Source organism: Electrona antarctica (genome assembly GCF_951216825.1).
Source record: "Electrona antarctica genome assembly, chromosome: 14".
Lineage (NCBI taxonomy): Eukaryota > Metazoa > Chordata > Actinopteri > Myctophiformes > Myctophidae > Electrona > Electrona antarctica.
Window position 1 is genome coordinate 39,083,103 of NC_136795.1, and position 27,834 is coordinate 39,110,936.

The 27,834-nt window shown below is 45.6% G+C and overlaps 1 protein-coding gene across 3 annotated transcripts; it reads right to left on the bottom strand.

Annotated features, from left to right (window-relative positions):
- Nucleotides 1-27,608, bottom strand: ezh1 (enhancer of zeste 1 polycomb repressive complex 2 subunit). 3 transcript variants are annotated; one of them, XM_079520543.1, is made up of 20 exons: nucleotides 27,382-27,608; nucleotides 25,618-25,817; nucleotides 25,243-25,368; nucleotides 24,479-24,601; nucleotides 23,314-23,431; nucleotides 22,688-22,921; nucleotides 20,362-20,464; nucleotides 18,297-18,460; nucleotides 17,494-17,585; nucleotides 17,202-17,370; nucleotides 14,358-14,542; nucleotides 10,682-10,773; nucleotides 8,855-8,883; nucleotides 7,718-7,843; nucleotides 4,586-4,764; nucleotides 3,756-3,851; nucleotides 2,738-2,819; nucleotides 2,573-2,653; nucleotides 2,013-2,097; nucleotides 1-1,407 (listed from the first exon to the last, which is right to left on the bottom strand). In XM_079520543.1, the coding sequence occupies exons 2-20, from the start codon at nucleotides 25,807-25,809 to the stop codon at nucleotides 1,347-1,349; spliced, it is 2,337 nt and encodes a 778-aa protein (XP_079376669.1). In that variant the 5' UTR covers nucleotides 25,810-25,817; nucleotides 27,382-27,608; the 3' UTR covers nucleotides 1-1,346. The 3 variants fall into 3 exon arrangements, with proteins under 3 accessions (XP_079376669.1, XP_079376667.1, XP_079376668.1); XM_079520541.1 differs by having other exon boundaries at nucleotides 25,231-25,368; XM_079520542.1 differs by having other exon boundaries at nucleotides 25,231-25,368; nucleotides 25,618-25,820.
- Nucleotides 27,609-27,834: the final 226 nt, after the last annotated feature.

Consider the following 27,834-nt stretch of genomic DNA (forward strand, 5'->3'; position numbering starts at 1 on the left):
TCAATAGCTAAAGTATAAAAAGGGGTTCCCGCCCAGAATAATAATAACAATAAAAAAATATATATTTTAAGCGAGCAACATGATCGTACATATTATTATAAATTAGGCTTTAGGGTAACATCACGTGATACTGTGATTCCATAGAGCGGCATTGGAGTGAAACTAATACTCTGGCATGTTTTGTAATGGTCTGTTCATCCAAGAGAAAACACATGCACTGTTATGTATCTCACTGTTAGGTACAATGTAAAAGCTTGCGTTACATACTGAGAGGTATAAAACAAAAACAGAAGTCTGGCTATATAAATACAGTAACTAAACCACTGAGATAGAGAGAGTACCACACAGTAACCAGAAGTTATAACCGTTGCCTCTTTGCTTTGACAGAATGAAAACAACAAAAAAAAGCAGACTGGCGTGATTCTCTTCTTGGGTCTGATGAAAGCGATATTATTGACAGTAGGTAGATTATTGCCATTAAAGAATTGTTTAGTATTCATATAAGCTTGGCGGGGGTGGTTTTGTACAGTTAAAGCCTTAACTGCTTTCATTTATCCATTTGTAACTCAGAGAGTGCACAAATAACAGGTTTCAGTGACAGTCCTCTGGTGGTCTGAGAACCGCTCACCTTATGCACTTTATGTCACCTTTTTCACGTGTGTAATATAAAATATATATATTTTTGCATCTTATTGTCTGCGTGTGAGCCTTTTCTCATTTGAGGACTTTAACGCTGAGCTCTCTGTAATAAGCCTACTGTTTCCCAAACAGTGGGTCGGGACCTATTTTCTATTACTACATTGACAAAGTAGTGAAAATAGCCACTTTACAAGCTCACAACGCGGTGCGAAGCGACGCGTTGTGAGCTTTTAGATCTGCCGTTTTCACTAGTTTGGGTCCCGACTTCCGGGCAAACGTCTAATCTCTCTTTTGGGTCTCGACCTGAGAAGTTTGGGAACCACAGGACTCTCTCGAGTGCAAGCCTTTCCTATACCTTCATACACTCTCAGAGTAAAAAATGAACATTGAGGATTTGAATGTACTGCATAATTAGGGGGTGGATGAAAGTATACAATGAGGATTTTCCAGAGGAGGAGGTGTTAACAATGTTTGCAGAGCAGTAATATGTACCACCATCAACAACAACAGGGGTGGAACTTTACTTTATTGTGTTAGGAAGTGCAGCAGCAGCAGCAGCAGCAGCGCGGGCCAAGTCAGTAAACCCATTTAGGCCAGACTATAGGGAGCGGGGCAGAAGCTTTAGCGGATGGATGGATGGATGGATGGATAGATGGATGGCAGAGATGTTCAGGAAGGGGTTTTCTGTAGTCGTGTAACCGGTGGAGCTAAGACATCTCTGACTCCCTCTCTATCCCCACGTATTTCAGAGCGTCGGCTAGGCTGTATCTGCAAGAGGAAGACACAAAGCGGGAGGTGTTGTTTGTTGTCACGATGCATCGTTGTAAGAATATTGTACGCTGGTCTGATACGTTGGTGTATTTCGCAACTATCATTTTATTTTAATGTGAAAAACTGACATGATTTGTCGACATTGCCATCTGGTGTGGGGAAAGTGTACTCCAGGACCAGGACCACCACCAAGTCTTTTAATATGGCGAGACTCTTAGTTTGAAAGCCACTTCACGCAGAAACCGAGAGTCGGGAAGTGAATTATCGCTACAGGTGCCTCGATTGTTATTTAATTCACCCAAAACATACATTTTGTAACCAAGGATCATATTGTTTAGACTTGAGAAATGAACCGCAAATCACGGTTGTTTTGAGCCAAAAGCAAGAATCCGAGATATTACGATTCTAAAAACGGTGTGTTTTTTCATCGCACCACAACTGGAGTGTTATGAGCACGTACAGGACACAGTTGTGAACCGTAATCAATTGATATTAAAATAGGCGTCCAAACGGTGATCTCGGCGCAGAGGGCGTTTGGAACCGGGAGGCATCTAAAAAAGGCGATCACGGCGCCGAATGAGTGAAGGCTCAGATCTCCCTACCTGTAGTCAAAGAACAGCTCCTCTCCTGGAAGGATAGCCCGTTTGGCAAAGATCCCAATGCGGTGGTCTCCATTCACCATCACCACTAGAAGAAACAGCAGCAAACCCATCCCACAACAATCCTCTCATGCTCAAATGAAGTACTGTGTGTATTACGACATCTTACTACACGCTACTAGTATTACATTAAGTACTGTGTGTATTACTACATCTTACTACATGCTACTAGTATTACATGAAGTACTGTGTGTATTACTACATCTTACTACACGCTACTAAGTATTACATGAAGTACTGTGTGTATTACTACATCTTACTACACGCTACTAGTATTACATGAAGTACTGTGTGTATTACTACATCTTACTACATGCTACTAGTATTACATGAAGTACTGTGTGTATTACTACATCTTACTACACGCTACTAAGTATTACATGAAGTACTGTGTGTATTACTACATCTTACTACATGCTACTAGTATTACATGAAGTACTGTGTCAGTGTATTACTACATCTTACTACACGCTACCTAGTATTACATCCAAGCGGTGTCTTACCCTTCGCGTAGCAGTTGGGATTGACCGAATGGTTTGCAAAGCGGATTTTGTTCCCTTTCCGCGTGGCGTCCACAACAAAGTCTATTGAGAGACACGGATGACATGTGAATAAATCTACCGTATTATCAGTTATACAATCACGGAGGAAAGGAGAGGAACACGTACCGTTGTTCAAGTTGAAAAGGAAGCTGGACATGTATTTATCATAGATCCTGCCACGCCGATCAGCCTCATCCTGGGAGATTAACTGTACACAAGCACGCATGCACCCACGCGCACGCACACACGCACACATAGCATTACAATCAGTTTAACCACTTTAACCCTGATTTAAACCGTGGTTGTTTGAAAATAGCCGATCTACAAGCTCACATTACATTGCAAAGTGACATGTGTGGTTGTAGAACTGCTATTTGTCTTTCGGGAATTCTGTTTATCTTGTTAACAAATCATGTTCTAAATGTTTTATTGTGTTATACATACAGTAGGTACAGTATAGGCCTCGTATAAGCCATTTGGGCTTCTTGCCTTCTCCTAGCACTTTCCCTTTTATATTTTGTGTTTTCTTTTGTATTGTTTTTAATACAAATAGATACAAATTGTATCTATTTGGACGCTGACCAGAACTTTTTTCGTGTCAAACAATACATGAAAATGAAAATATTTGAACATGAAAATATCTGAGAACCACCGGAGTAGAAAGTGGAGTTGCTGTTGCAAAATAGAAAGGTTCACAGCTGCAACATTCTCTAAGTGGCAATCTGCTGGAGTCTGCCCACAAACACACCCTCGAGAGTAGAGCGATAGATCATTCCAACCCGGAATGTGATCGCATGCCACTGGCTTCTGCTTTGAGTCAAGTACGATAGCAAGTTTCAGAAAGTTGTTATCGTACTTTAGTTTCTAGTTGTGCTGTTCATGAAATGATTCGTCCTCCTGACCACCTTTTGTTTAGCCATTAGGTTAGAGAGAGGGTTAAGTTTGTACGTTAAGCAGTTATTATGGTTCCGTTTAGGCATGGATGGGTGTAGTGTGGTGACGGTAAGGGCATCCATGCATTGCTCTGAGTAGCAGTTGTATTACAGAATTAACGTTAACCTATTACGTTAATTCTTGAGCCGAGATAAATATTTCAATCCACCCTCATTTCCACGTGCTGCAGCGAGAACCTAAATGTACTCACCTCTCCGCAGTATTCGGAGATGAACTCGTTCTTCTGAACGGGCTCTTTGATGAAGGTTCCCCAGCCGGCCACGTCTGAGGGGGCCAGCAAGAGGTGCTGAAATACAGCAGGTCGGATGTACGTGAGGTCAGGAGGAAGAAGGTTGGAGCGGTTTGATTCAGACATGCTGCTCTTGAATGAATGAATGAATGAATGAATGAATGAATGAATGAATGAATTTGATTTATATAGCACCTTTCCAAACATAGGACATAAAAAACAACAAAACATCAAGACATCAGAAACATTAAACTTGGACAAGGTGTTTACATGCTGCTCTTGGACAAGACGGTTAAGCGCCTTAAAGGTATATTCAGTGATTTGACTTAAACTAAATATCACTTATTTTTTCTTTTGTTCTGGATAATCCTCCCTACTATAGAGTGTGCTGACCATATAAGTAGTTCCTCCCTGTCCCCAGTGAGCCCCTGGGGTCAAAAAACCCTAGTTTCAGTTTTGGTGGCGGGTGGCAAAGCCTTCATCCAATCAGGATGAGAGAGGCCTTCCTCCAATCATGATCGAGTGGGGTGCACATGCTGTTGGCCTGTTGCACTTCCCCCCCACTGTAGAGCGTGCATGTGCACATTTTGTTACCGGGGCGGACTGGGTGGTTTTCCAAATCACTCAAATCACTGAATGCTCCTTTAAGGCCTACTCGTACGGGGTCCGACTGGTCGGAACTTACTACTGCACCCATTCGCACTGCAGTTTTCGGTGATGAGGTGACCACGTGGTCACCTCATCACCGAAAACTGGAGTACGAATAGGCCTTATTATGTGACCTGCCGTACCTTCTTCAGCCCCCTCTGGATGCTGCAGTTCTTACAGGAGACCACCCTGCTCTCCCAGTGGTCGGCGGCGCCGCAGGTCATACACAGGTCCGGGTCACACTCCCTCACGGCCAGGTAGCAGGGACACTGCTTGGTGTTGCACTGGGTCTTACACCTGCACCCCGGGAAGCGGTTCTGGCCTGGATAACAAACAATTAGACATAGTGTTATAAGAACTCAGAACAGACACATACATGACTGTAGAGTACCGAAGAAGTCTTGGCAGTGGGCCTTTAACCCATTGATGCCTGGTGCAACCTATACGTTGTTCTACCCTTGATGCCGGCACTCTCTCTGTGTCTCATCAGCTATTGCTATAATTTAGCTATTGAAAAATAGCAGATCTACAAGCTCATAGCGCGCCACCGAGTGGCGCGCTATGAACTTGTAGGTCTGCTATTTTTGAAAAAACATAACTATTTAAAAAAATAATGAATCAAAATTTGAAGGTTTTCAGAAACCTTAGGTCAGGCCCTAGAAGGCGTTCCCAGATTCAGCCTCAGGTATCAATGGGTTAAAAAAAAATGACACTCTGCACCACAGATACGTAATGCTCGACTTCCCGACGACTTGGCAGCCCCGATAGGATGACGATTTTGGATGAATAATTCCCTCTCGAACGGCAATCGCAGTTTGCACACAGAGAGAGGCTCAGTGGCTGAAAACCACAGGGAAATAATATCATCAATCAGGGACCTCTGCTGGCAGCTATGTTGAAATACAGCTCTGCTGCAGCACTGAGCCCAACGCCCTCCGGCCAGACAGGCGGAGGGAGAGAGAGAGAGAGAGAGAGAGAGAGAGAGAGAGAGAGAGAGAGAGAGAGCGAGCAGGAACTTAACTGCCTCTCTTACTGCTGCAGACTACGGCTGAGAAAATATCACGTATCAAGGCAGGGCGGCGGGAAGTATTTGTCTTCCCTCTTTGCTGCCATCATAACTGTGAATCCCTTTGCCTGTGTGTTTGTGTGTGTGTGCGTGTCGTATTGGTGTGTGTGTGACTGTGTGTGTGTGTGTGTGTGTGTGTGCGTGTGGCTGTGTGTCGTATTGGTGGGTGTGTGTGTGCGTGTGGCTGTGTGTCGTATTGGTGGGTGTGTGTGTGCGTGTGGCTGTGTGTCGTACTGGTGGGTGTGTGTGTGGCTGTGTGTCGTACTAGTGGGTGTGGGTGTGTGTGTGTGCGTGTGGCTGTGTGTCGTACTGGTGGGTGTGTGTGTGTGCGTGTGGCTGTGTATCGTACTGGTGGGTGTGTGTGTGTGCGTGTGGCTGTGTGTCGTACTGGTGGGTGTGTGTGTGCGTGTGGCTGTGTGTCGTACTAGTGGGTGTGTGTGTGTGCGTGTGGCTGTGCATATCGCGGGGCATTGTTAAAACCACAGCTGTCTGACTCATAGTAATGGTGGTGTGGACGATGCTGTATCTCGGGTGTATTGGTGTGTGTGTGACTGTGTGTGTGTGCGTGTGTGCGTGTGGATGATGCTGTATCTCGGGCACGAAGCCTGTGCACGTCCCTTTGATTCCTCTCCAAGTCTTTAGTGCACACACATGTTACCACCGCCGTGGGGCTGCTTCCCGCCTGGTGCTAAGCTCTCCTCGGCTACGGGAAAGGACACAGAGAAGAGGAAAAGGCGGTGGAAGGACATGGTGATTCATGCTTGAAATAGGAACTAATACGAGATGAATCCATCTAGGCAAAAATAATAATAAAAAACTCTCCTCAGCTCTCTCCCTTTCTCTATCGCTGGCACGAAGTCTTAGGATTTTTTTTAGCAAAAGGCCGATGCACACCTCAGAAGGCTAGTGACAGGTGCGTAGGGCAATGGAGCAAACATTAAAGAGGGTATCTTTGAAAAACAAAGAAAAGGTCCCGCACAATGTCAGACACTTGCCAAAATGTTGCTCTTTATCAGGACAGATTGTCTGTCCTGATGAAGGTCTAATCGACCGAAACGTCGACCTAATAAAGAGCAACATTTTGGCAAGTGTCTGACAGTGTGCGGGACCTTTTTCTTTGTTTTTCAAAGAAACACCTCTTTAAAGAAGTCTTGACCATTTCTAAAATTGTGTCCTGGCTCATTCCTGCCCTGATGAATGCCTCGGCACGTTGCGAACGCCAGACAAGACAAGACGCCCACCTCTCCCTGCCAGAGGTCTCTCTTTCATAACAGCTCTGTAACTCTGAGAGTGTTCAAATGAACGCTCTCAGAGTTAACAGGGGGTCTCCTTGCAAAAAAAACATTCGAGAACCGCTAGCAGGAGTTGGACTCAAGTCTCTCACATGGACCCTAACGCCAGGGCTCCACCGGACGCGTTGCGTCTCCGTCGCACGCGTTAATGTCACGCAACGCGGGCAGTGGAGCCACCCTTCATTGATTAAAAAGGGAACATTCCCTGACGGTGACGCGACGCTGACGCGCCCGGTGGAGCCCCGGTGTTACGGGTCCATTTGGCTGCAGCACTTTCACTTTCCAGTCTGCCGCTTCGCTCTATTGTGGCCTGGCAACGCACACACGCACACGCACACGCGTGTGCGTGTGCTGCACACACACACGCGTGTGCGTGTGCTGCACACACACACGCACGCGCATACGCACACACACACACACACACACACACACACACACACACACACACACACACACACACACACACACACACACACACACACACACACACACACACACACACACACACAGAGAGAGAGAGACAGAGACAGAGAGAGAGACAGAGCTCTCAGTGGAAACACCATGTACATCACCTTTCCGCTGACGCGTTCATCTGACTCTACAACACAGTGAAATCCCAGAGTTCATTATTCAACTCCTAAGAGTGTAACACATGAAACCTTCCTTTATGTGTACACTCTTCAGAGTCAAATCAACACTTAGGATTCTATACCACGTAACGCTACACCGTCTGTCTGTGCTTCAAAGGGTGTGTGTGTGTGTGTGTGTGTGTGTGTGTGTGTGTGTGTGTGTGTGTGTGTGTGTGTGTGTGTGTGAGAGAGAGAGAGATAGAGAGACAGAGAGAGACAGAGACACACACACACAAAGAGAGAGAGAGAGATAGATAGATAGGTGAGTGAGTGAAAGGTGACACTCACACTCGTGCTCGCACTGGCAGAACTTCTCGCAGAAGTTCTGGGTCATCACGCACGGGCAGGAACTGTCACACGGGTGGTCCGGGTGGTCACATGGCTGGTAGTTGTACACCTGATTGGACGAGCTATCTGGAGCAGTGAGTGTGTGTGTGTGTGTGTGTGTGTGTGTGTGTGTGTGTGTGTGTGTGAGAGATAGATAATGGTGAGACCTTTTTTGAAAAGGCACAATAATAAGATGCATGCATGGATTAAAGCAGTGGTTTTCAACCCTTTTCATTTCAAGGCCCATTATTTATTTATTTGGCATTTGAGCCACGGACCACCATTTGATGAGATTTAGCCTCTCGGACCCAAAACTAAAGAATATTTTGTTGTCGTTGGATAAGATTTTGTCCATAATTCCATGCTGTATTGATGTTACCATTAGGAGAGATAACACGCAAACGATCAAAATAACAATTATAGAGTTATAGACTTCTTGTAAACTAAATAATAAAGATGTTTCACAAAGATAATGTAACTCTTGAGAGCGTAAAATGAAACCAAATGGACCCGAATTCATTTTACGCTCTAGTTAAAGATGTATAAGGGTCTCCAATTGATTACCAACTCTCCATCATTTAGCTGGGGACCACCTGGAACCCCCTCAAGGACCACTGGTGGTCGGATTTAATCCAGTGGTTGAAAACCACTGGATTAAAGCAAAATAAAATCTCAGGACTGAAAAATGGTGTCCTGATGTGTGAAAGTAGTCCTCTCACACTGTTTACATACAGTACTGTCAACCAGGTGAAGAAATCACAGATTGGGTCTTTAACATTTTGCTTTCATGAAATATCCCAGACCATTGTTATTTTATGGAAGATGTTGCTGCACATATTGATAGTTAGACCATTTCCAATGCTCTAATATTAAAATAATAACCAAAAGTGGCCGATCTACAAGCTCTCAATCAATGCACCTGCGAGCTTGTAGATGGGCTACTTGCGCTGCGCAATGTGCTTCCATAGAAGACATGCTGGCTTCTATATGGACTCCAAATGACTGAAATGGGTCGTGGCGACTGAGAACTTTAAACCATGTGCTGCATGGTGTTTCAAAGGGATGGCACATGTTATGTGGGACATTACATACACATACCTCTCTTTAGTTGATTCTTGGCCCATAATCTGTCAAGTCAGAAAGAAAGACAACAGATGAAGTCGTTTATTCAACATTGTCCAACAGTATTTATCTATCTATCTATCCAGGGGTCATCATCGCCACGGTGGTGGAGATTTTTGTCATAATTCCCATTTTTTGCCACGGACATACAAAATGAGTAGACAATAATATTACCAGAAATAGCCCTGAATGGCCATAACAGGTCTGTAACTCTGAGTGTTCAAATGGAACCAAATGGACCCTTAAGGTGGTTGCACACTGGGCGCGTTTTTCGGAAAACCGACGACCTTTAACCCATTTTGGGCGGGAACGCCTTTTGGTGTTTTAAACATTATGTTATAATTTAGCTATTGAAAAATAGCAGATCTACAAGCTCATAGCGCGCCACCGAGTGGCGCGCTACGAGCTTGTAGGTCTGCTATTTTTGAAAAATCGTTAAAATGTGCCTCAAATCTTTCCGAAAATTGTCATGATTTAGAAAACTTTTTTTTTTTTTTTTTCGACGTCAGGCCTGAATGGGTTAAGGGTCCATTTGGTTCCAGATATTGATGACCCTGGTCTAACAACTACAATATCAATGCTCCTCTGTCCCTTTTCCACCCAAATCATTTTGGTTCTAGAACTGGTTCCGTAACTAGATTCTTGGAACCGTGGTGCTTCCACGGAACTGGACGCCATTTTTTGGTTCCAGTTCCTAACCAACGGTTAGGGTTCTGAACCAATTAATTTTCAGTAGCAAACTGGTTCAATATTAGGCGGGAAAAAAATAACTGAACCGGTTCAACCCTGGTGGAAAAAAGAACTGAACCGGTTCAACCCTGGTGGAAAAAAGAACTGAACCGGTTCAACCCTGGTGGAAAAGAACTGAACCGGTTCAACCCTGGTGGAAAAAAGAACTGAACCGGTTCAACCCTGGTGGAAAAAAGAACTGAACCGGTTCAACCCTGGTGGAAAAAAGAACTGAACCGGTTCAACCCTGGTGGAAAAAAGAACTGAACCGGTTCAACCCTGGTGGAAAAAAGAACTGAACCGGTTCAACCCTGGTGGAAAATAACTGAACCGGTTCAACCCTGGTGGAAAAGAACTGAACCGGTTCAACCCTGGTGGAAAAAAGAACTGAACCGGTTCAACCCTGGTGGAAAAAAGAACTGAACCGGTTCAACCCTGGTGGAAAAAAGAACTGAACCGGTTCAACCCTGGTGGAAAAAAGAACTGAACCGGTTCAACCCTGGTGGAAAAAAGAACTGAACCGGTTCAACCCTGGTGGAAAAAAGAACTGAACCGGTTCAACCCTGGTGGAAAAAAGAACTGAACCGGTTCAACCCTGGTGGAAAAAAGAACTGAACCGGTTCAACCCTGGTGGAAAAAAGAACAGAACCGGTTCAACCCTGGTGGAAAAGAACTGAACCGGTTCAACCCTGGTGGAAAAAAGAACAGAACCGGTTCAACCCTGGTGGAAAAAAGAACTGAACCGGTTCAACCCTGGTGGAAAAAAGAACAGAACCGGTTCAACCCTGGTGGAAAAGAACAGAACCGGTTCAACCCTGGTGGAAAAGGGGCTCTTGAGTGGTTTACTCAGCAAACGTTCAACAACAACAAAGCTGGTCATGAAGAAGACCCCCGTTTGAAATGTTGCTAAATAAACCGCTAATGGAGGATTAGGGCTGGTGTGTGTGTGTGCGTGTGTGTGTGTATTCCACTGTCCTAAAATGCTCTCTGCACCACTTGGACATCATATGCTACAACGAGGACTAGAGCGCAGAATGAATTATTGATATGTTGATATTATAATACTAATCTTGCCTGTGCTTTCTTTTCTTCTTTTGGGGCGCGACCCCTCCGACCTCCAGAGGAACGTGGTGGATCAGGATTTCTTTGGAGGCAAATTCATACACCTATGAAGACAAATTCACATATACTTATGAAGACAAAGTACAAAGAGTAACCTTGTTTATTGTAAATTCTAAGTCTAAGTCTGTTTAAATTGTATGTAACTAACCGTGATGTAACTAATGGTAGTCAGTGAGTGAGTAACGCATTGTCACATCAGTAGGATTTGACATAGAAAATCCTCCTGCTCCCACCCACCTCTCCTGTCAAAACTCCACTGCTGCTGCCAGAGACGCACGCACGCACGCACGCACGCACGCACGCACGCACGCACACACACACACAGAGAGAGAGAGAGAAACCCTGCCCACCTCTGTCTGCCAAAAAACTGATTTGGCGTGGTTCCTGGGACACACACAGGCAGACACATAACGCTGCAGCTGCTTTCAGCATTTCCACACTCAGTCACACAGAAGGGGCGCGGCCCTGCATGTGACGGACAGCGGGCTTCTGCCAATCACGGAAGCAGAGTCCCTGACTCCTGACCAATCACATCACAGCAGAGAGAGGAATAGGGCTAGAATGTTAAAGGACAAATGTGGCCTTACTTAATGTGTATGCAGCACTGCCATGTTGTCTGCCTTTTGGACGGTTCTCATAGTATAATGGGCACTCTGCTCTACTGCCCGTGCAAATCGCGTGGAAATGGTGTATGTCCAAAACAGTTACTTTTCAGGAAATTGAAGATTTAAGAAAACTTTGTTTGGATAAATAGATCTAATTTTGTGGGTTATTATTTAGTCACAGGCTCTTTCCATTGTTAGAATATTCAAAAAAACTACACAGATCAGCAAAAATCACGGCACGTTGTGAGCTTGTAGATCAGCCGTTACTTTTGCGTGACTCTCCCGTACGACAAAGTAAGGGTATTCATTTACAGAAAAACACAACATGGAAATACAAGAGTTCTGGTTGACAGCAATGACAACTAAAGAGTCCCGCGTTGTAATGTGAGAATGCATGGCTGTAATGTGTTTCCTATAACTCTCCTGCCAGTGCCACATCCATTTGATCCTCGCCTGACGTAAGGACAGGGGTTTCTAACTCCACGGGGACCGCCTGACGTAAGGACAGGGGTTTCTAACTCCGCGGGGACCGCCTGACGTAAGGACAGGGGTTTCTAACTCCATGGGGACCGCCTGACGTAAAGACAGGGGTTTCTAACTCCATGGGGACCACCTGACGTAAGGACAGGGGTTTCTATAACTCCACGGGGACCGCCTGACGTAAGGATAGGGGTTTCTATAACTCCACGGGGACCGCCTGACGTAAGGACAGGGGTTTCTAACTCCGCGGGGACCGCCTGACGTAAGGACAGGGGTTTCTATAACTCCACGGGGACCGCCTGACGTAAGGACAGGGGTTTCTAACTCCGCGGGGACCGCCTGACGTAAGGACAGGGGTTTCTATAACTCCACGGGGACCGCCTGACGTAAGGACAGGGGTTTCTATAACTCCATGGGGACCGCCTGACGTAAGGACAGGGGTTTCTAACTCCGCGGGGACCGCCTGACGTAAGGACAGGGGTTTCTATAACTCCACGGGGACCGCCTGACGTAAGGACAGGGGTTTCTATAACTCCACGGGGACCGCCTGACGTAAGGACAGGGGTTTCTAACTCCGCGGGGACCGCCTGACGTAAGGACAGGGGTTTCTATAACTCCACGGGGACCGCCTGACGTAAGGACAGGGGTTTCTAACTCCGCGGGGACCGCCTGACGTAAGGACAGGGGTTTCTATAACTCCACGGGGACCGCCTGACGTAAGGACAGGGGTTTCTATAACTCCACGGGGACCGCCTGATGTAAGGACAGGGGTTTCTATAACTCCACGGGGACCGCCTGACGTAAGGACAGGGGTTTCTAACTCCGCGGGGACCGCCTGACGTAAGGACAGGGGTTTCTAACTCCGCGGGGACCGCCTGACGTAAGGACAGGGGTTTCTAACTCCACGGGGACCGCCTGACGTAGGCTCTTGTTAATACTTTCCATTGTTAGAATATTAAAAAAACAAAATAGATCAGCAAAAATCGCGGCACGTTGTGAGCTTGTAGACCAGACATTTTTTCGTTACTTTTGCGTGACTCTCCCGTACGACAAAGTAAGGGTATTCATTTACAGAAAAACATAACATGGAAATACAAGAGTTCTGGTTGACAGCAATGACAACTAAAGAGTCCCGCGTTGTAATGTGAGAATGCATGGCTGTAATGTGTTTCCTATAACTCTCCTGCCAGTGCCACATCCATTTGATGCTCGCCTGACGTAAGGATAGGGGTTTCTAACTCCACGGGGACCGCCTGACGTAAGGACAGGGGTTTCTATAACTCCACGGGGACCGCCTGACGTAATAATAATAATAATAATAATAAAACTTTATTTGTATAGCACCTGTCATGACATGAAATGCAGCTCAAAGTGCTTTACAGAGCAATGAAGAAGGGAAAAAAAAGAAAAGAAAAGCAAGGCATAAACATTAAAAAACAAGAGCAGTAATGCAATACAGTGAGGACATGAATAACAAAAGAAATTAAAAAAACAAATCAATTAAAAGCAAGGGTGTAGAAGTGGGTCTTGAGCTGTGCTTTAAAAATGTCTACAGAGGCTGCCTGTCGAAGGTACAGTGGGAGTTTGTTCCACGCCGTCGGCCCGTAGAAGCAAAAAGCTGCTTCCCCGTATTTTTTTGTTGCCATTTTTTTAGGCAAAGCGAGCAGGCCAGCAGTGGAAGACCTTAGGGGGCGGTTTGGGACATATTTAAGTAAGGACAGGGGTTTCTAACTCCGCGGGGACCGCGAGGGGAGTGGGAAACATGTAGCATCTGGTACGTATCTTCATTTACAGTGTGCCACATGCCGTTCTGCCTGCAGTCACTGCAATTACTCACACCATAAAAAACCACAGGCATCGGATGCGTGCGTGAGTTGTTGTGACACTGGCGCTGACGCAAAGTCGAGGAGGACGCCACATTTTGGGCAAAACAGGTATGGTGTGAATTTGTAAACTTCATAGCTAGAACATTACGTGTCCGTTTTAGTTTTATTATTATTATAGCATTCAATATTTCACTTGGAAAAGTACAACAACATGTGTTGTTTAATTTGCCGTTAAGGTTTTTTTTATACTGTGGCTCTGACATTTCAAATGCCTTGTGCACACTGTCATCAGGCTCCATCCCACTACTTCTTGTTCACATACTCTATTCTATGCATTGTTGAATACTAGACCGTTGAGCACCAGCCTACTCGGGAACGATGCAATTCAGGAAAAGATGCAAGTTGGAAAAGCATGTCCCTCCCAGTTATGCAATCACCGTTGTACCTGTTGTTGTCAGAGTGTCCCTTTTATGCCTGGAGATTTCTGTATCCCTTTAATGCCCATATATGGAGTTATGTGTCATGCATGCCAAATATGGAATCTAGGCCGGCCTATGACGTCATATTGATGACATCAGCCTACTCCAATCGATATTTTTGACCAACGCCTTCAGACATGACGACAAGTCTTACTTGACTATTGATGTTTGTCCACTCTGGACCCCCCGTGTCCACCAACATAAATGTGTAATAATGGTGACAGCCCTCTGATCTCACCTCTTTGCAGCTCTTGGTGCCGATGAGGCGAGCGATGGAGCAGAAGTTGTTGTAGTAGGTTCCGTGCAGCACTCTGAACAGAGACTGCTCAGCGCCGCTCCACTGGACCAGGACCTCCGTCTGGCGGTCAGCCTCTTCCTCCACCGCACGCAGCTTGGTGGGAGTCTGACTGCGAGAGTTCTCCTCTGTGGCGCACGCACACGCACATACACGCACGCATGCAGGCACGCAGGCACGCCACTCACACAGACATGCACACAGACACACAAACACACACACACACACACACGTTTGTTACTATACTTTTGAGAACATTAAAGTTAAAGTTATAGTCACATACATTACTGTTATGCGAGATTTGTTCTCCACATTTGACCCATCTCTTGGAGGAGCGAGCCGCAGCCGTGCCACGCTCGGGAATAATTTTGTAGTTGATCTGACCCCCCCAATCCAACCCTTGATGCTGAGTGCCAAGCAGGGAGGCAATTTGGGACCCATTTTTTACAGTCTTTGGTATGACCATACATTTTTTATCATATAACCCTAGCCAAATATAGCAAATATAGCTGTCGCATTGTGAGCTATTTTCAGTACGAAACACACGTGCATGTATAAAACAAGAATAACTCCAAACCCAATGCGTATACCTAACTCCAACCTGAATATTTTCCTAACTTTAAGACCAGCTCCCCAAATAATGTTTTAACCATAAAACAAGCATTTCTCTTGTCAAATTGTCTTCACAAAGGTCTAGTTCTCAAATTCTACTATTCATATACTTGTGAGGACATCTGTCCCTTACCCACGCACTTATGCATGCACTTATGCACGCACGCACGCACGCACGCACGCACGCACGCACGCACGCACGCACGCACGCACACACACACAGTCACTCACACAAGGCCATTGGAAGTTCACGTTAGCTTGACGGATATTTGACACTTTGCGTTCATACACCCACGGCGGTTCAGGGCAGATCAGTGAATGTTGCTTGGCAACAGGATGAAATGCAGCACTGCTGTATTGCGACACGGCTCAGTCCCGGGAACGCTTCTATATACGTGTTGTTCAGCAATCTGTTTTCCTTACGAGGGAGAGAGAGAGAGAGAGAGAGGTTCTGCTGAGTCACTGACCAAATGTCAGCAGTTTTCTAATTGTCTGTCTTGTAGTGGCTTACAGCGAGGCCTGTTAGGTACAAAGAACAGAAGGGGAGAGAGAGAGAGAAAGAAGGGGATAAACAGCCACAGGAGAGTGCTCTTTATTTCTCCTCTCCCTCTGCTCTCCCTCCACACGAGGATGTCAAAAAGAAAGAAACCAAGCTCAAAGGAGGGCCCGCGGGGAAGGGAATGTTTGTTTTGGGGCTGGAGCCTGCTGCTAAACTGATGGTTGGCTTATCCCATTTTGGGCGGGAACCCCTTTTGGTGTTAGCATTACGTTATACTTTAGCTATTGAAAAATAGCAGATCTACCATCTCATAGCTTGTAGGTCTGCTATTTTTGAAAAATCGAAGAACCACTGACATAGAAACATAACTTTTTCAGAAAACTGTCAGGATGTAGAAGACATTTTTAGAATCTGATCTCAGGTCAAAATGGGTTATTTTGTTTGGAGGGGTGAGAGAGCGAATGGTGAGCTGAGAGAGAGAGAGACGGAGGAGCAGAAACAAAGTTGAGCTCAGAAAGTGTTTTCAAACTGTCATCTCCGGCCAAATTTCCCTTTTCTGAAGTGCTCGAGTCAGTTATTTGAGCCGGTGCCATTAGAACAGATGCGGTGGAGGTTTACTGTAAATGACGCGTCCACTACTTAGTCATACACTGACGACACACTCAAATAAATATATACAGCTGTACTGCATGCATAGAGGAGACAGTACAGACATTTATTTCTTTACACTCGTCATGATTCTAACTTACAGTCGATACACCACAATGGAGTTGTGTTATCCTTGACCGCTTCGATGAGTGTATTTGTCGGTGGATATGGAAAGTGGCAGCCACGTAACAACTGTTGAAACTTGACTGTAAACCAGCTATTGTGCTGCTGGGAAATTAATGAAGATTGAGCAACTGCACGGTCTATTTCTCACCTAAGATTCAATGAGAAACTGGTTTTGCTGGACCGTGAACTAGGTCATTTTGAGAAATGGCAAAGAATTGTTGGCCCATCACAAGTCGCGTGTTGCAGCCGTTGATTAGAGCAGGGGTTCTCAACCCGTGGGTCGCGACCCCTCGGGGGGGTCGCCAAATTATTTTAGGGGGTCCCCAAATTATTTTCAAAAAAATAAAATAAAATTTATTTTCACGATTTTTCAAAAATAGCAGATCTGCTATTTTTCAATAGCTAAATTATAACAATGCTTAAAACACCAAAAGGGTTTCCCGCCCAAAATGGTTTAAGGTTATTGTAGCAGTCAATTTATATTGGGGGTCGGGAGGGGGCGGGGGTCCCGAGACATTGCCAAAGCATTTCCGGGGGTCCCCGGCCAAAAACGTTGAGAACCCCTGGATTAGAGGAATCCGTGGGGAAGAATAGCATTTCTATAACATACCGTATTGTCACCCGCTTCGAATGTTCTCAACCGATAAGTATGTTCTTATCTGGACCATGTAATAACGGCAATATGGACATTTCCACAATCTGCCTACCGCGAGTAGGCGACAAGGAAATGCGAAAGTGAAATTACTGCCGCCGAAGCGAAAACATTCATGTTCAACTTTTTGCCAGAAAAGATTTTTGGTGGTGCACTCTATAGTGGTCCCTCAAAATGTAATTAGAATTCGGGGTCGATTGGACGTTTCGGAAGCCAATAATATCCGAACAAGATGACCTCTCTCTCCTACCTGAGGAGGAGGCGGTCTCGTGGTCGCTGTCTCCCTCCATCTTGCCTCCGTCCTCGGCAGAACCTGACGGCCCAGAGCTGCTGGTGCTCGGGGCGCGGGGCTGTCTCCGCCTCCGGCGAGACCGCTGGGACGGCAACATACTCCGATCCGCAAACTCTTTAGCCCCTTTCTTCAGAGGAGAAACACAAGAAGGACCGGTGAAGAAATGAAAGAACCACTGAGAAGAACAGTCAGTGACTAGAAAACAAGAATGAAACGGTGTTTGATAAACGAGGGGCTTGATGATGCACACCTGCAGCAGGAAACAGTCCAGGCCACAGGGCTCGGTCTCCATGCGGATTTCTTTGCTCTTCCTCTTGTAAACATTTGGGGTGGCGTGGAAAGCTTCAGGAACACAAAGAGACATTCCTTGATGTATGCAACAAACAGTTGCATAAGTTGCATGTTTTATACAAAAAAACAGGATAAACAAATATGGTAGGATGTTAGAGGAAGCATGGGGAGAAGTTAAATAAAACCACATCTGGCCTGGGCCGTGGCTCAGTGGTCCAGGCACCTTGGCTGGTAATCCAGTCTGGCAGTGTGCCGCGGGTTCGACTCCCGATCCCGACGGCCCTTACTGCATGTCTTCCCCCCATCTCTCTCCCCATTTCCTGTCAGCCTACTGTCTGTCCCTCCATAAAATAAAGGCGAAAGCCGCAAAAAAACATAAAAAAATAAATAAAAAAAATAAAACCACATCCAATAGGGCATAGCAGTGGCCATGGTTTTCTGGTTGCACGGAACATTTGTCCATTCATTTTTCCCATAGAGATTTACAGAAATATTTATATCAATTATTTTAAGCCTAGAATCCAGGATTAATAGTTACACAAGGTGTAACTATTAAATGTAGTATATCGTATAATTAATTACTCAATTATATTTTTTCACAGAATCAAAGGTTTCATCATGGTTATGAACTTATGATTCACCAGGGTCCTGGATGGCTTTGATTCTAGGCTTAAAATAATTGATAGATATATCCAATCGGACGAGGGGGGGGGATACTAATGAAAGAGTAAAATTCATTGCCGGAGGAGGAGTGATTCTTACGGTGGAGGAAGCAGTCGTATTTGAAGCAGCGTCTGCAGAAGAGCGTGTGGAAGGAGTGCAGCGCCTGCTCTCGCTGCACAGACTTGGCGAAGGGTCCGTCCATGTTGGGGGTGCAGAGGGGGGGCAGCTTCACCAGGCTGGAGGGCTCCAGGAGGTCCTTGTATCTGGATCACATTTTGATTTTGTTTTAGTCATAGTTTTTTGAATGACATTTACTTTAGTTTTAGTCATATTTTAGTCACCTGAAATGTTTTAGTGTTAGCCTAATTTTAGTCAACTAAATGTCATACGATTTTAGTCGACTAAATCTACAGTTGATTTTGATGACTAAAATGCTGACAAACATTTTGGCGGGCCTTGATGGCGTCGTAATGCCAGATTTTACACTTGGTTGCATGCTGAAAATAGCCAATCTACAACGCAATGCGTTGTGAGCTTGTAGATCTGCTATTTTCAGAGTGCAACACCTGAGCGCAAATGATGTCTTCTCCACTATACCCTCCCTAATATTTTTGTCTAGTTTTTATTTGTTGATGAAAAGGTCAGTATATCACATGGCAATATTTTTTTTATCTCGTTTTAATTTAGTTTTCGTCAGTGAAAAAAGGTAGTCAAAGAACATTTTTCGTGGCATGAGAAGAACCCGTGCTGTATCATGAATTATTGTCCCAGCTAGGGGATCTTAGGCTGCGACACAAAGCGTAGTGGATTCACTTTTACTGTATATAATTAGGATTATGTACAGTATACTGCTAAACTGTAAGGATTGAAGGATTCACAAAATAAACAAAAAAATGTTTTCTTACTGGGTGTTGTCCTTCCACAGAGTTCATTATATTTTCTGATTATATGCCGTGTGATGCCTGTCTTTATGCATCCGGACCCACGACATCTCCTATCATACACTATTTAGTGGATGACACCCAGCTGAATAATGCCACACGTGTTCCTCTTCGAGAGCTCTGCACATTTACAAAAGTCCCCGTTATATAACAGAGCTTAGAGCAAGCACCTGGAGGTGTGAGAAATGGAAACTGTAGAGGACTCTCCTTTGACTTGAGGGCCTGATTCACTAAGCTATTTAAACCCATACTGTGGGTGTAAAGAAGTTTGGAAAATTCCTTTACACCCATATTTTGGACGGAAAGGAATTTTCCAAACTTCCCACGTTAGTAGTTCAGTCATCTTTTTTTTGTCTGTAAATTTTGCGAAGGGCCACTCTTTCTCAAAGTCTGCTCATGGGACCAAAGCTTGCTATATGCCATTATAAGTCCTTATTCTATAGACTACTAACGTGGGAAGTTTGGAAAATTCCTTTACACCCAAAATATGGGTGTAAACAGCTTAGTGAATCGACCCACTTCAGTGTGTTCATTTGAGGGGGAATTTGGAAGAGGGTTGTCAATAGCTCTTTCAGATGCTGATGCCACTGCTCCCTTTGAGTGAGCATTATTACTTTCTCTCCCCAAGAGCTCTGAATGTCTCCATGGTGAATACTAAGCAACAAGTCCCCTCAGCATGCACAGAGATGCCCACTTTCACTACCAGTGGTACTGGAAAGTTACGTAAAGTACATTTACTCAAGTACTGTACTTTAAGTACAATTTTGGGGTATTTGTACTTTACTTGAGCAATTCCAATTTCCATTACTTTTACTTCTACTCCACTACATCTCGGATCCAAATATTGTACTTTTACTCGTTTATTTGAAAAGTAAGTAACTAGAAAAGTAAGTAAGTAGCTACTTTGTAGATTTTCATTATTATTACAAAACATACATTACCCACTTCAGCCCTCTATACATTTTGGCCATTTGAAAATAGCCGATCTACAAGCCCGCGAAGATTTTTTTATACATTTTGATCTTGTGAAATATGAGTACTTATCACTTTTAGTACTTTAATTATATTTTGATGCCGATAACCCGATACTTTTATACTTTTACTCAAGTACATTTTGAATACGAGACTTCTACTTGCAACAGAGTACATCTTCATTGCGGTATTGTTACTTTTACTTGAGTAAAACATTTGAGTACTTTTCCCACCACTGCACCGTGTCTTACTTCTCCTTCAGTTCCTCCATGGTGCCCTTGTAGGGGAACATCGCGGCGATGGCTGTGAATATCTTATCGTGTGGGATCTTCTTACTGCTGGACAAATCCCTCACTGTGGTGGACGGACGGAGACAGAGAGAAAAGACAGTGGACAATGAGAGTTAAGTTATCCAGGTCATTCAATCTTCTCCAAGCAGCAGGTGTTTTCTATTCCAGATTCACAAGTGTGTGAGTGTGTTTCCCACAATGCACCAGGCCAGTTGGACTGTCTCATCAGTATAATGTCTGGGATGTATAATGTCACTATGTATGAGAATTAGGGTACACAACGACTGTACATAGTATCCTTTACTAGTGTAAAGCCAAATTTTTACGATTTGTGAGCTTATAGATCGGTTCTTTTCGCTCACGCCTAAGTATAAATCCGGCATAATCCTGACAATAGCTGAGTTAACTCCCAAGGTTGCACAACATGTCTCTCACTCTTTACTTGTGGTGTTTTATAGATACGGCCTAGTTTCCCATAAAGCACTGTTGCCTGCAACAGGTCAACAGGTTCTGTAATTAGAGCCGGGCCATATCAGTGACATGGACAAACAGGTTCCCTCACACACTGTCCCCAAACGGCGGGACACAGGGACCTAAAGTAAACAATGCCCCGTGCCAACACACTGCTGTGGTCTGTGACAGCCATGGATGGGGTAACCTCCTGTGCACCAGGACAGTGTAACATGGAGACCAGTGGCCTCCTGGGCTGGCACCAGGACAGTGTAACATGGAGACCAGTGACCTCCTGGGCACCAGGACAGTGTAACATGGAGACCAGTGACCTCCTGGGCTGGCACCAGGACAGTGTAACATGGAGACCAGTGACCTCCTGGGCACCAGGACAGTGTAACATGGAGACCAGTGACCTCCTGGGCTGGCACCAGGACAGTGTAACATGGAGACCAGTGACCTCCTGGGCTGGCACCATAGGACAGTGTAACATGGAGACCAGTGACCTCCTGGGCTGGCACCAGGACAGTGTAACATGGAGACCAGTGACCTCCTGGGCTGGCACCAGGACAGTGTAACATGGAGACCAGTGACCTCCTGGGCACCAGGACAGTGTAACATGGAGACCAGTGACCTCCTGGGCTGGCACCATAGGACAGTGTAACATGGAGACCAGTGACCTCCTGGGCTGGCACCAGGACAGTGTAACATGGAGACCAGTGACCTCCTGGGCTGGCACCATAGGACAGTGTAACATGGAGACCAGTGACCTCCTGGGCTGGCACCAGGACAGTGTAACATGGAGACCAGTGACCTCCTGGGCTGGCACCAGGACAGTGTAACATGGAGACCAGTGACCTCCTGGGCACCAGGACAGTGTAACATGGAGACCAGTGACCTCCTGGGCTGGCACCAGGACAGTGTAACATGGAGACCAGTGACCTCCTGGGCTGGCACCAGGACAGTGTAACATGGAGACCAGTGACCTCCTGGGCTGGCACCAGGACAGTGTAACATGGAGACCAGTGACCTCCTGGGCTGGCACCAGGACAGTGTAACATGGAGACCAGTGACCTCTTGAACACATAAAGAGCTAGCCCTGAATGACCATAACAGGTCTGTAACTCTGAGAGTGTACAAATGGAACCAAGTGGACCCGTAAGGGGGTCCTTGCAAATAAAGCATTTGAGAACCACTAGTACTAGTAAATCAGTGTCATACATATTCTGAAGAAAACCTGGAGACTGACTTTCTCTTGGGTCTTATGATCCAAATTGGAACACCATAATGGTGTGTAAAAACGAAAATCAAAATGTTGCTATACAGACAAGGCCAAGTATTTGCCACGGACACATTTATAATGAATTGCATTTTTATAGCGCTTTTCCAAGTGCTCAAAGCGCTTTACATTCATTCATACACTGGGATGTGAAGCGGTGAACAGTCTACACCAGCATCCTCACTTCCCACATTCACACACACTGTGTGTGTGTGTGTGTGTGTGTGTGTGTGTGTGTGTGTGTGTGCGTGCGTCTCAATACATCAATGTATGATCTGATTTCACACCGACTGACTCATTGGAGGCAATGTAGGGTTCAGTGTCTTGCCCAAGTACACAGGACAGGAGGAGCCGGGATTCGAACCGCCGACCCAGGGATCATTGGACGACCTGCTCTACCTCCTGAGCCACAGCCGCCCCTGTGTACGGACATATTGATGACCCCTGATCTACACGCACAGCCAGCACCAAAGATCCCTTCTTCTATATCCACCCCGCAGCTACAGTAGACAACACACCAGCTACAGTACAACACACCAGCCAGCTATCACGACGCACCTTCATGAACACTCCTCCTCTTCCGCTTGAAGAAGGCTTTGGTCTCCTCCGAGCCGTCCGACGACGAGCTCTTCCTCATCGTCCTCTCCTCGTCTTTCTTCTCCGCTGCTTCGTCGATCCGTTCGGGCTCTTCGTCCCCCGCCTCGTCCTCATCTTCCTCATCCTCCTGGTCAGAGTACTGGCTCAGAGCCTCCACCAGCTCCTTGAAGATCTCGTCGTTGATGAACCCCCCGCCTGCACGGGACGAAGAGAGAATGACATCAAAACCATCATCAATTATGATGTTTTAACTGAACGTTGTGCACACAATGTGTCACGTCAGTCGTGACACGTCGTGATGTACCACAATGATCAGCATATGTGCAACAAGTGCACGTCGGAAATAATTGAGACATCAAGGCAGTATGTTGAGTGTCACAGTCACAGCATCTGGCATGCAGCCACAAACACATACACACACACACACACACACACACACACACACACACACAGACACAGACACAGACACAGATGCATGCACGCACGCACGCACGCACGCACACACGCACGCACGCACGCACGCACGCACGCACGCACGCACGCACGCACGCACGCACGCACGCACGCACGCACGCACGCACGCACACCTTTGTCTCCGTGGACACCGTCATAGTTGTCGATGAGTTCTTCCAGGAAGGCTTCGTCCTGCTCCAGAACCTCGTCCCCCATGTAGGGGATGTTGTGCAGGAACGTCTCATCCTCCACCTGCGCAGGAGCAGACGGAGATGTGTGTGAGCAGGTGTGTGAGCAGGTGTGTGTGCATGCGCGTGTGCGCTCACGTGTGTTCACATGTGTGGGCACGTGCACACGTGTGTGTGTGTGTGTGTGTGTGTGTGTGTGTGTGTGTGTGTGTGTGTGTGTGTGTGTGTGTGTGTGTGTGTTTGTGTGTGTGTGTGTGTGTGTGTATGTGTGTGTGTGTATGATCTGTTTTCATCTTCAGATCTATTTGACACGGCTAAAGTTTTCCATTCATATATATTACTTATGCCTCTCGGGCGTCTCCCTAGGGAGGTCCTCGAGGCACGTCCCACTGGGAGAAGACCTAGGGGGCAGACCAAGGCGCAGTTGGAGGAAACACATCGACTCACTGGCATTGGAACGTCTCGGGATCCCCCAGGAGGAAGTTACTAATGTTGCTCTGGAGAGGGAAGTCTGGAGCACTCTGGTGGAGCTGTTGCCCCCGGGACCCGACTACTGATAAGCGGGTGAAGACGGATGGATGGATGGATATATTACTTGTATCCATTTTGACTATGTCTGACCATGTCAGGTGACATAATACCAAGTGGCATGGTTCACCTTCTGTACTGCTATTGGAATGTTTGAAAGGGCTGAACACAGGTATGATAAGCTACTGTTGCAATGAATAATATGCAATGCCATAATAACTAATGTTATTGCATGATTTCATTACAAATTGGTCAGGAATTCCCAGATGTCAACTTAACTCACTGTAGCAACAGTGTAAGTATAGCTTTCCATACAGTAGCTTATTTTCTTTTTCAGCAGCATCCTGGTGAGTCAACCAACCACTTGCTGAGCAACATTACCACAATGTCATGGGTTCCAGTCTGCCTTAAGGTCACCCAGCCACTTTACACTCTTTGTCTGCTTCTTAATATGAAACCCTCACGTCACTATTATGGGCATGTCATTAGGCAAACATTCTGCAAAAATAGCTGATTTACAAGCTTGTAGATCGGCTATTTTTATCAAAGTGATCTGGTGTAGATAAGTACTACTTCATCATACCATGAAGTTGTTCTGCAGGGGCGACCAAGAGTACATGAAGGGGATTCCCACCACCAGGGAGAGAGGCTTCAGGGCAGTGCTCTGAGTTTTGAACGCAGGGAAACCAAACTCCACCATACACATCTGTATCACAAAGAAACATGATGAAACCAAACTCCACCAATGCACCATGCACATCTGTATCACAAAGAAACATGATGAAACCAAACTCCACCAATGCACCATGCACATCTGTATCACAAAGAAATATGATGAAACTTTACCATACACATCTGTATCACAAAGAAATATGATGAAACTTTACCATACACATCTGTATCACAAAGACAGATGATGCAACACAGGCTACAGTTACAGGCAATAAACTGAATACCAGATACCGGTCAGTTCCCTACAGTGAGAATAGTACATAATGGCAACACAGCGATGCTCTTACATCCTATGGGCGTTTTAACTGTTAAGACTTATTGTCATGTGCTGTTAGACTTCTTCTAGTCATCATCACTTTGTGGTTTATGTCAGTAGGAGAGCTCTCCCAGTAAGAGAACAGGGCAGAAAGTCACAGGCTTGAGACTAGTGTTATTATACTACTGGGTACTTTGCTCAAGACCGGCCGTTCCAAATAAGCACAGTAACAGACAGGATTATACTAATGGAGCTGGAGCAGTCAGGGGAGCTTCATGAACCCAGTCCTGTCATACAGTCAGGATTGTTTATTGACAGGATAGGATAAAGATCTGTTCTTTTCTCACCCTGTCTCTCACCTTCTTGCCAGGCACGGCTCCGCCAGATGTAGACACAGGAATGGACTGAATCCTGAGTTTGGACCAGTCTGTGTTCAAAGCATTTGTTTGCTGTTCAATCTTCTGCCTGTTGGACATAAATAGGGCCTAGAAGGGGGGGGGGGACATGTTTGCATGTTACGTACATGTACACACACACACACACACACACACACACACACACACACACACACACACACACACACACACACACACACACACACACACACACACACACACACACACACACACACACACACACACACACACACACACAAACACAAAGGGCTGACCTTTAGATCAATTTCCATAAGCCTACATTTAGAGCATATATGAAAAGCAGCTCTGCTGGCTCACCTTGACCTGCTCGGCTTTTCGGAGGCGTTTGAGCTGACGGAGGCGCATGTACTCCGACTTGACCCTCCTCCTCCACTCCTGCTGGCTGCGCGAGGGGGGCCCAGAGGCAGGCTGACTCTGAGGAGGAGGTGCAGGGTCTGGGGGTGCTGCAGGCTCCCCCGGGGCCACTGCAGGAGCTGCCGTGTCCTCCATGTATGGCTCTGCTGCAGAGGTGACAAAGCAGTGAGGGGTGAGTAGGTGTAGGGCTGTCACGTTTACATTTATTTATTTGAAATTAATTTTGAGGATAAGCCCCTTGAGTGTTGAGATACATCGTCTCGTTTTCAAGGTGGTCCTCACATTTATGTTGACAATACATTGTCACACAAATAATTGCGATTAACGATTTAATTGTGTTTTTTTTGCATTGAATATTGGAATGTTACAATTCATTTGTATTTCTGTTTGTCTTATAGGCTTCGTAATCACAAATTGCACAGGGCAGATATGTGGTCTCTGCAGAATCTACAGTCACGAAGTGACATCTTATAGATTTCTGCAAAATGTTTGAAAATGTATGGACATTTTTCAACATCGAAAGGATTGATGATTATGCAAAAGAAATACAAATAAATTGCGATTAGTGTAATAAACAATGTAATAATTGTGACAGGTGAGTACCCATGGAAGGAAGCCACAGAGTGACAGAACCAATCGTTTTTAGACAATTCATCCAAAACCCAAAGAATAACAAAGTATAACACATTTCCTAATTCCTTTTAAGTCACACTGTTTTCTCTAGTCTCCTTTACACGTCACACGCGCACGCACACGCACGCACACACACACACACACACACACACACACACACACACACACACACACACACACTCTCTCACTCTCTCTCTCTCTCTCTCTCTCTCTCTCTCTGAAACTTCACTGTTCACATACATGCAGTAGGCCTTCAGTATGTGCGTGTATTAGTTAGAACGACTGCCCCCCTGTGTTGGCAAAACAGCATTGTGGTCTACAGTCAACAAGCCATTACTATGAAACCCTGCTTTACTGAAACGGTTTCTCTCAACGATATTCGCCATCTTTCATCGTGGGTGTGTATATAAGTTCATAGACAAAATGAACGCACAGGACAGGAGAAAGTGCACGGGGAACCATCTCAAATTTAACATCACGTTTTCGATTTCCAAGTGCACACATACATACATACATGCACAGGAGAAGTGGGCGTGCCTCTTCCTCCCTCCCAAAAGCAAAAAACGGAGAAGCCAGAAAAGTGCGTAGTTAGTACAGTTTTTCCTGCATTTCTTCTTAACCGACCCTTATGCACACCTCTTCTCGTCCGTTTAATCTGACACACATATTGATATTTATACATAAAACCTGCAACGATTTACGACTGAGCCTGCATGCAGGCAGCACACGTAGCATGCACTGTTTTCTTCCTCTGGACAGATGAGTCGAGCTGCACGTATAGCTATAGCTACAGCCCTGGCTTTCATGTGTGTAATGTTTTTATATATATAAAAAAAAAAGCTGCCGTCTCATTGAAATTAGGCAACGTACGATCCATTTATTATTCGGTACTTTTAAGACTGCGGCGATCTGCCGCAGCTAGACAGCACTTAAGGCTCGCGTTTACTGTAAAGCTCATTTTTCATGTCAACATGTTATTCTCGTGGGTGGACGGACGTGAATCATGCATGCGTGTGTGTGTGTGAGTGTGAGTGTGCAGTGCAGTCAGTGTGTGTGTGTCGCAGTTACAAATACCTTATAATCCTCCTCGTGTCCTCCTCTCTCTCTGATATGCGGCTGCTGCTGCTGGGACTAGAAGAATCCGCAAGGCGATGATAATAACTCCTCTCCTCAGTCAGACCCAATGCATGGAACGCTATCTCTCTCGTCTCTTATTGACGCAGATGATGTGGAATTGTGAATGATGTCCACAAGCACCACCAGCAGATCGGATCCAGGCACTACGTTTTCTCTGTAGGCATGGTTGGTGAGAGATAATGTCCTTGTAGTAGTAGTAGTAAAGAGGGAGCTGCAATTATAAAAAAGCTGCTGCGCACTTTATGGTTTGGTTGGTTGAGGCAGAGAGGCAGCGAATGAAGGGTGACGTCTTTATTATGATCATACTACTAGCCTATACCAGAGTAACAGTCTTGGAAGAAAAGTAGCGTGCGTGCTTACAGCATGGGCATTTATAGCATGCACCGCGGA